At 52.2% G+C, this 9,709-nt stretch overlaps 2 protein-coding genes across 2 annotated transcripts; one reads left to right on the top strand and one right to left on the bottom strand.

The window, feature by feature from the left end:
- Nucleotides 1-3,624: 3,624 nt before the first annotated feature.
- CONPUDRAFT_68049 (P-loop containing nucleoside triphosphate hydrolase protein) lies at nucleotides 3,625-5,489 on the bottom strand (the record flags this gene model as incomplete). Its single annotated transcript, XM_007777610.1, has 5 exons — nucleotides 3,625-3,911; nucleotides 3,966-4,389; nucleotides 4,437-5,075; nucleotides 5,136-5,219; nucleotides 5,280-5,489. Coding segments are annotated over 5 exons (1,644 nt in total), but the record flags the coding sequence as incomplete, so codon positions are not given.
- Nucleotides 5,490-6,198: 709 nt separating this feature from the next.
- CONPUDRAFT_68089 (uncharacterized protein) lies at nucleotides 6,199-8,825 on the top strand (the record flags this gene model as incomplete). Its single annotated transcript, XM_007777614.1, has 5 exons — nucleotides 6,199-6,453; nucleotides 6,504-6,846; nucleotides 6,901-7,996; nucleotides 8,056-8,155; nucleotides 8,211-8,825. The coding sequence occupies 5 exons, from the start codon at nucleotides 6,199-6,201 to the stop codon at nucleotides 8,823-8,825; spliced, it is 2,409 nt and encodes an 802-aa protein (XP_007775804.1).
- Between the last annotated feature and the right edge of the window lie 884 nt (nucleotides 8,826-9,709).

The raw sequence follows: 9,709 nt of genomic DNA, 5'->3' as shown, positions 1-9,709 counted from the left end.
GTCTGGGGATGCCGCGCGAGACGGATATAGAGAAGTGAGGCGTGAGAGCGGGTCGTTATACCCGAGATGCAAGTTTGTCGGCATGTACGAGGATGGGGGTTTTAGAAACGTGCGGGGCTCATAACCACTTAGGTTGAGAGAATCACACAGCGGATGAGAGCAGTGCGAGCTGAGTTTTCCTTGCTCGAGTTCGTCTATTATTTATACTACTAGTTTGTAGGGGCTATAGGCCTCCTCTACTTTAGATTACTCATACGAATTCTATGGGCACGGCTTGCCATCGGTTTCAAGTGTAGCTCCGTCCGACTACTAAATTCATTACAACAGGAGTAACCTCAGTCAGCGCGCTGCGGAGAGCACGTGACTTTACTCATGACGCCGAGACTGACGTCGTGTCATTCTCGTCTCGCTTTATTCAACAGATAGGTTTGCAATCCCCGTTGTAAAGCGACGTGAACATTGAAATTCCATTGGACGAGGCTGCTTTCCATCATAGGGATGTTCTCAATTGGTTCTCAATTCCATGGTAATCAATTTAAAATAGCTATCATGATGACCAAAGGGTCCCATTGGAATGTATTTTAATTCTTGATTCATTATGAGGCGATTTCAATACATTTCAATTATATGGCCATATTCCTGGGATTTTTCCGACAAGAGAGCCGAATGGAGGTGGTATGCAACGGAGATAGCATTTCACTGATGGCCTTGATCAATTCAGGGAACGAATTTGAGCATACTAGCTCTGCACCCATGGAAAAATGCGAGACCGAGATCAGCTTGCAGTGATTCATGACGATATCGGAGGCAGACTGTGTCGTGAGGATGAGCATGCGAAGGGAGGGCGCGCACGCGATGGCAGGAAGCCATGAAACGTGTTTAGACATGCATAGATCAAAGAGGCGAATTGAGATCAGAGAAGTCATCTGGGCGAATGCTCCAGCGAGCTGCTCCACTGTGCTGTTGTATATTTGACCGCCACGAGACGAGAAGTTGAGGTACCTGAGCGATTTACACTGCTGGCTCACTGCATGAAGGACAATATGAGGTCGAGTTTCTTTAAAATTCCTAACGTGAAGGCTTTCGAGCGTATGAACGAAAAAGAACTTGAGTGTTGCCATGGGAGACCAGCCCAGGTACCATGTATTTCAGAGTGTGCCATCCAACATCAAGGTGCCTCAAACGTGGAAAGAGCGCAGATGGGGTAGATGTATGAGCCAGAACTGCGTCAAAGGCATCGCCGTGCACGGAATTGTTACGAAGCGCATAGAAATCATAGTGACTCGCGTGGAGATGTAATACTCGGACACGGAAAGTTAAACGGCTTAGGGCTTTCCAGTCCTCGTGATGAAAGGGGCGTCGGAAGGTCTATGAACAGTTCACGTCAGCTACAGCGCTGGAGGTTGCTATCTGCGACAGTATAACACTCACAATCACCCTTCCGTTGTCCACCCTCTCGCATAAATCCTCGTCTAGCCCTCCCATCAGATCCGACAGTCGCCATACCTCGCGATAGAGGGCATCTAGACTCGGTACCAGTCGGTTTTTCTGCAGATGTACGCTTATTCATCCGAGATCATCCGCTCGATTTTGATCTATACTATGCCTGTGCCCCCGATGAAACAACGCGCCCATCGTGAAACATGCATGTATTTCAAGTATCTTGAACGCGTCTCTCAACCATTACCTCCCAAAATTTGTTTGTGGGCCGTGCTAGGTCTATTTGATAATATAGTCGAAGCTCAAAAGCTAGATCCTAAAATTGAGTAAATACGGCTCGAAAGACGCTTGTGTGTTCTACCCTTCAATGCTTATCTGGTCAGGGCACTGGGTTAAATGTTGCCCAATTACTTTGAGCTTCCGGTGACGAAATGCCTGGTACCCAAAGAGCACTGTACACTAATTGTGCACACCAATGTTTAGATAAACATAACATATAAACGTTGGAATGTTGCAAATGGAAGATAGGGGGTTTAGCACGGTGGAAGCCGGCATCTCGCTGGCATCTCTCCCAGACAACGGGTAAGTCTGTCGTTTTGTCTCACGCTACGGAAGACACTGAGATATATGAATACTGAGTTTTTGAAGGTCATTGTAGGAGTATGCGGTCAAGGGACTGAGTGCAAGTCGAGGATGTTTCACGACAGGCGCGTTGTTTCATCGGGGGCACAGGCATAGTATGGGGCACACGAGCTGTCAAGCCGCTGTCAGGCGGTGACATATCCAATTTCCGTTGACGTTTGCAGCGTAATCTGCAGAACGACTGGGCACACTCGGAAACTGTTGGCGGGGTAACTCAAGTCTCAAGGGTTTTCCTCCCCAGCTTGACACAAAATCTCAAGTTTTGAGCCTCCCTCGCGCTTAGACAATGTAAAAGTCAGGATTATGCCTCGTACATACATGATGAGCCAAATCTATGAGTATGACATGGATTGCTGGATCGACGAAGGTGTAAGGTCAGAAACTGCGATAATAGGGGTTCAATGCCCCATCCCAATCTCCCGGAGGACACAACGCCTCTGAGGGATCAAGAGAAACATGTGGGGAGCGAGTAGGGGCAGTTAGAGTAGATGGTGTGTGGGTAAAATAAGAGGGTATAGGTGTTGACGCGAACGTGCCGTGGTGATGCGGGACAGGAATAGATGAAGAACCCAACTGCTCCACAGGTGGTTCCAAAGGCCCCGCACGACGCGAGGGTGCGCGTGAACCGGGGTATCCGTACATGGGATGAGGTGAAGCTTGATGTTGACGGGAATGGGTAGGCATGGGCCCAGTAAACGCCTGAGGCTGTGAGTCCCAACCCCGCAGAAGTGGGAGATGAGACGGCACTTGCTGTAGGAGAGGTTGGGACGGGACAGCAAGTGCTGCCACCGTTGCTTGCCTAGATGGCTCCAGCGCACGCTGCGTGGAAGAGGGAGCTGAGGGTAGGATATATGATGGTCCGGGCGCGTGAGTTTCAGTTGGCGGGCGCGCAAATCCAGCCGCATCGGATGGCTGCAGCCAGACCTCAACGCCAGTTATGGGAGCGCGGGGTATCGGTGTGTGTGGCAACAGGCGCGAGTAGTCGTGCTGGTCGCGGAGCGGGACCGGATGTTGGCGTGAGTGAGGATGCTGGTGGAAGAATGGAGGCTGACGCGAGGGCGGAGGCTGGTGCGAGGGTAGAGGCTGAAGCAAGAGTGGGGGCTGGTGCGATGGTGGGGCCTGGTGCAAAATTGGGAGCTGATGTGAGGGAGGGTGCTGAGGCGAAGTGGGGCGAATGTGAGGAACCAGGTACAAGGGCGAGCGCTGTGGAAGGTGAGGATGGTGAATAGAAGGGATAGGGGTAGCAGGCTGGGAAGGTGCGAGGTGCTGCTGAGAGGGAACGAACAGTGGGCGTGCAAGGTCAAAGGGGGTAGGGGCTGATGGCGCAGAGATGTCTGGTGACGGACCCCGAGAACGTGGCAGTGCAGCTGTGGCCTGCCGTGGTCGCTTGTTACGGATGGGAGCGGGACTGGGCGGCGTTCTCGATCGCCGTAAGGGAGAATGCACTGGCGGATCAACGCTGGCCTCCGGAACAGGCTCTGATGCCGCCTCAAGGATGGCCTCGGTCAGCTCTCGCCCATACGCCCGCCACGCTTCTGACTCCCAACGGGGCTCGAGCCAGTTCCGGATAGTTTCGGCAGTGAGAGGGGTCATGGATGCAAGGTCGGACACGGCAGAGTTGGGGAGGAGAGTACTCGGGGCGTAGAGTCGACAGCCAGGCAAGGACTGAAATGCTCGCTTTCGCCACAACCTGATTGCTGTGATGATGTCGGCTCTGGGTTCGCATTTCTTTGTCCTTGCAGTGCGCAATGAAGCGGCAGGTTTCTCGCGTGGTCGAATCCTGTCCAACAGCGCCGGAGAGCAGATGTCGCAGCAAGGTACCGAAGGAGCTACAAGTACCATTGATTAGCTATGCAGACTGTACAACGAGCATGTTAACGCACCAGGGGGAGGATTATCAAAGACCTTCGTCAGGATACGACGACGACAGGCTGTGGTCTGAATGAAGTAGAGCAGTCCCTCGTCTGGTGTGTCCAAATCTACTTCTGGCTCCTGGGCAGTTAGCAGATCGTCTTGTCTGCTTAGTCCACCCCTGTTACGGCCATGAGCTACCGCGTACGCTCGAGACGCTTCCCGTGCTGATGCCGCTGCGTCGGTGGTGAGCTTGGAAGGCGCCCCTTTCTTGCGTGGAGCTGATGCCGGGGCCTTCGTGAGGTCAACCATATAGGCTGACGGCTCGCAGAGGAGCACTGCCAGCCCCACCTTCCCGCGACCGCGTGCAGCTCGCCCGGCACGCTGAACAAATGAGGATAGGGTTTTTGGGAGCCCCCATTGCACGACAACATCAACATCGGGGATGTTGCACCCCTAAATGAGCATCAGATTGACAAGAGGAACAAAAGGTAAGCGCGTACCATGCCTGCAGCGTCGGTGCACACTAAGATCCGAATACTCCCAGATCGGAATTGATTCATAGCAGCTGTCCGGTAATCACTGTTGAAGACGGCGCTATACTCGCGAATGAGCCCGGTATTCTTGAGGTGGTCGGGGAGGCATTCATTGAGGTAGTTGGTGATTGCAGTCCCTTCCTTGATATCGTCGGCGTAGATCCATGTCTTGGGTATGTCTTCACGGTGCTGGGTATTGGAGGGCACAACAAACCCCACATCGCTTAGTGTCTTCTGGGCATGGTGTATTGCACGAACTGCCAGCGAGACATTGTCACGGTCGTTGCCAATGTTGATGTAAACAAAGTGTGAACCACGGCCGAGCTGGAGTTTGCTGATGATATCTCTAGTAACTCTGCGAGTCAGCGTCGCAGAAACAGCGATAAAAGGAGTATTTTTGGGCAAGAAAACCCGAATACCGCCGACGTTGCTGTACGATTTACGGAAACTGTCACCCCAGTGTGAGATGCAGTGAGCTTCATCAACGACAACCGAGTAGATGCGTTGCAAGAACTTCTTATTGCGTAGGACAGTGTCGATGAAAATCCGCGAAAGGAGAACTTCAGGGGCAAGGAGGACGATGCGGAAGTCACCATTGACAACCCGCTATTAATATTGGGCAGTGTTAGGAAAAGGGTAGATCATAACAATGATAGTAGCACTCACATCCAGTACATTCCGGTTGAGCCCCCCATGGTTACTGTTGATAGCGACAGCGTCAATTCCAAACTCGTCTTTGAACGTCTCAACCTTTAAGGCGACAATAAGCTACATAGCAGAATTGAATAGAAGTTGCCAAGGTTAACATACCATTTCATCTTGTAGAGCTATGAGCGGTGACACCATCAATGTCACCCTTTTCTCGTCCACGTTATGCTGAAGTTTGTAAGGAGCGGCAGCCACAAACGTCTTGCCCTTCCCAGTTGCAGCGTGACACAACACATCTTGACGTTGTTCTTGTGCAACAGCAATTTCGAATTGGAATGAATGAGGTGTCTGGCCACCCAAGGCCTCCGTCATGCAAGCGTGCAGGCGATCTTGTTCATTTCGAGTGAGTTTGGGTGGTGGTGAGAGCGGACGTGCTATGAGGCTGCGAGGAGGAGTATGAACACGCCGGCGGGGTGACCCAGGTGGGGTTCTTGGATGGACGTGAGCAGTAGCATGAGGAGCGAGAGGTGGGGTCGGCATTGTGCAAGGGCAAGCAGCAACGCAACACACTGCGCGACTTTTACCGAGGTTGAACACTCGTCACGCGTCAGCGCGGTTCATCAGCACTCAGCGCCAGCAGAAGCTCAGCAATCCACGCTCCCATTGCTTCCAGTGACTATACATGAGCTTCAACAACGATCCCACCTACACACCCACAAGGCCCTCTGTGCCATACAATGCCCAGACCATCCTATATGGCTCCTCACCCCTATCGTCAGCTATCTTCAGCTCAGACCCACCCGATGACCCCACAGAGCAGATGACACCCACTCTGTCTCGCCTTCCCTCAGTTGCGGCAGCCATCTCCCTCGCTCGTCAACGAGGGTGGGATACTCGTCGAGCACAAGCCCTTGCAGCAGCCAGTGCAGGCCTTCGGGCGGCAGGATCTACATTTGGCGACCTTATCCAACATGTCTCCTCTGAGAGGGGCAAGCGGGAGTTGGAGGAGTGCAGTGGCTGGGATGTTATTGGTTTCCTGAACAAGTGGGCGGAGAGCGAGAGGCCAGTGGAGGAAAAGGAGATGCTTACCCAATGGGCTGTCAATCGGGTGGGAGGGGTGCTAGAGAAAGAGGGGGAGGCCGTTAAGTCGAGTCGTGTTCTCCTGACGGAATCTAATGGTATCACGGCTCAATTCCTTGCGGACTTCAGTTACACTTCTACCCTTCAGAAGATCAGTCAACACATACCAGTAACTCTTGAGGTCTTGCGTCGGTTTGCCACAACAAAGCGACAGAAAGAGGAATGCGGAGGGGCATATTTTGAGCATAAGGAGTTTGTGAGTAATCGTCCGTCACCAGTCGGGTTACTGTCCTTAGTTCAAGTGAGGTTATACAACAGGCAGCACTCACACTACTGGGCGAACGTAGTATCCGCAACTCACTCTCACGACATGTCCTTGGCCTTTATATGTATGCCGGAGGGGCTTCACGCCAGCTCATCACTATCTTCAATCGGCTCGGAAGTTCAGTGAGCTATGTTACATTGGCAGGTAGAGGACACAAGGGCCTCACCGAGGATACATGGCCGAGGCAATTGGGAACCTTGGAAGTCCTTTCGCAGTCAGTCCGAGCAGCAACACGCAAGATAGCGAAGACGTCGCCGTTCCTCGTGGTGTACGACAACATCAACATGATGTGGAGGGTTGCGGAGCAGGTTATGGGAAGAAAGGGTCAGTCAGGTCATTACATGAATGTAAAAGACGTGCTCACCTTTGAGGAAATAGATACCCAAGAGAATGGGACTTGCGCAACTCTCATTCCACTCTGGAACACGTCCTGGGATGACCTGCAGACCGCTGACCTCGTTGAAAACGCGGACAAGGCACACAACCTGAAACTAAAGGACTTACGCCTTACTCGAGGAGAAGACAATGCCCTGTACGAGTCACTCGTTCATTGTGTTATGCGGATCGTTGTTCGCTATGGTGGGCCGCAACTTGCTCACCTGACACCCGAGGTCCTTCAATGTATGCCCGCATCCGAGCATCGGATTGAGGTGCACAAGACCGACATATACCCCCTCCCTGCTATGGATATAGATGAGTCTTCAACACTGGGAAACTTAAACGTACTGAAGACGGTCTTCCGCGAGCTGCACCTTGATGACTCGAGCACCGACTTTGCACAAACAGTGAAGTTCATTGCCGGGGATCAGTCAACTATTGCAAGAGACCGGGTGATAGAGGCGACACGAGCAGGGAATGAGGGTGGTGCGGGCGCTCTCAGGTGGGCTGTCTGGATGCCAGGACTATTTCACTACAAGATGGCGGCGACGCACGCAATCATGATCACCCACCTCGGTTTACCAAATCACGACCTATCGAACCCAGCCTCTCTCTCCGCACATAACGCCATCCTCCAGCGCAAAGTGGTTCTCCCATCTGCACTCCCGCCTTTCCGTACATGCCGGGACTTGGCTTTTGTGTCGCTATATGCGCGGGTGCTTCACTGCATGCTGCTTGTGTCAGGCAAGGCCACGCTCGAAGAGCTGGCTAATGGACTCACACTCGAAGGTCTTCGGCAGCACGCTGACACTGTGGTTTCCAAGTACACTGATGCTGGATGGGCTGAGACACTTCGGGAGGAGCGAGAGGACGGTTTGGGCGGAGATATGGTTTTCGAGAGTGCCTTGCTCTTCTTGCGCGATGCACTTCTGCTGCGGGAATTCACTGACGCCATCAAGATTGGTGATTCTGGTCGCGTTGTGAACGTTCTGAAGGTGTGGGTGATGAGTTATCGTGGGGCTGGGAGGAATAAGTATGCGTATGAAACGATGGTATTGATCCACAACATACAGAACGTGTGGCCGGAACGAATCAAGTGAGTGTTTGTTTGTGCGCGGTAGGCCACACGCTTACCTTGTTTACACCCTCTGGCAGACGCGCCATCTTCGACAACTGGCTCGCTAACCCGACCGGACGGGCAAACGCATTCGTAGAGGTGGACTTGGTGCAGGAGCACCTTAATTTTTGGACTAAGGTAATCGCAAGGACATTTGTAATTATTTATTTTGACCTACCTCTCATGTTCGCAGAATTACTATCAAGCACACGGGTCAAACGCCTCCTGGGAATGGTTGCGAGTAATTGCACCATGCGTGGATGTCCTACGCAAGCTTGCGACAAACATACATGCAGCCATTGGAGCGAAGCAGGGGACACGTCATGCAATACCCAACCTTTCCGCCGACATCAAGGTTCTCATGGACTCACTGGCCCTTCACCAGGTATACCAAATCCGTGATGGCCGAACGTTCAGCAGCGAAGAGTCACCGCCAGTTGACGTCGTTTCTGCAGGTACGGAAAGCCTTGCATTCGGGACAACTAATCCGCTATATCAGTTTAACGAGCACCAGCGACGTCTTCAGACAAGACGTCGCACGATTCCGCTCACTGGCCCCAAAGCAGCGGCTCATCAACCCATGCATAACAGCCCCGCAACACCCCGCCAGGCAGCGTCCGTAGCCGGCAACGCTAGGGATAATGTCGACTCAACGGACACGTTGGACGCGCATATGGGTCTCGAGATAGAGATAGATACAGCCCCCGAACTTGGTGGGTCTGTGAGCACGGGCGACGATGAGGATGACTCGGAGCTGCAGACAGGGGCTACAGGTACGTTGATTCACCCAGAGTTGTTGCATGTCTGACAGAGAACCCATGATTCAGGACCCGAATTGTCGCTTGTGAACGCTGAAGATGTCTCTTTCGACATGGACGGGGATTTCGCAGAGGAAGAGGATGGTACTAATAACATTGATTGGGTTGAACTAGAAGCCGCGTTGGTTGACACAGACTTATAAGGTATGTTCTCTTTTGCTCGGTGTGTTTGCTGCTCGTCTCTTTCACTGACTGCATGTCTAGTCTTCTAATAGTATCTCAGTGTTACCTTTTCGCTCTACCCAAGCCGTTCAGCTAGCCAGTTTATTTCAGCCCTCGCGTATGGGGAGAACATTTTCTCCTTGAACGCTCCTCAAACTCAGTATATCAGCTCAGTATACATAACCTTGTGTAATCATAGGGTTTTCGTAACAACGGAAGGTCACGAAGGGCTTAAATTCGAATTATTGTGTCGACTCCTCGACGAAGTCCTTGAGATTTTGATTTCCCCGCCAGCCGTCTCCGAGTGTGCCCAGCCGTTCCTGACGGAGCGCCTCGTATATGAGGGATGGCATCGCTTAGGTGACACATGTCACCAGATTTGACATCGCGTACCAGATTCACTTCAGTCCCCCCCTTTTACAAATCTTTAAGGCTTTTTATACTTGCAAATTAATATGTCTCAATGGCCCACTCCTATGGTGCACCGGGCATTCTATGGTAGATGACGTCCTTAGTGGTGGTGAATACCACAAAATGTGGGCCATGTAGCGGCATGTTACCATGGGTGCACTCAAGAACTCACCATGGTAGAGTGCCATAGCAGTGGTACTGTGCCTGGTTGGGGTAGTCTTTATGACCCATGGTGCTTAGTACAGGGTGGCAGGAGTCCTTGTGTTGGTGAACTTAGCATGTGAGGAGATACCCTTATATA

Source organism: Coniophora puteana (assembly GCF_000271625.1).
Source record: "Coniophora puteana RWD-64-598 SS2 unplaced genomic scaffold CONPUscaffold_24, whole genome shotgun sequence".
Lineage (NCBI taxonomy): Eukaryota > Fungi > Basidiomycota > Agaricomycetes > Boletales > Coniophoraceae > Coniophora > Coniophora puteana.
This window is presented reverse-complemented; position numbering and strand designations above follow the sequence as displayed.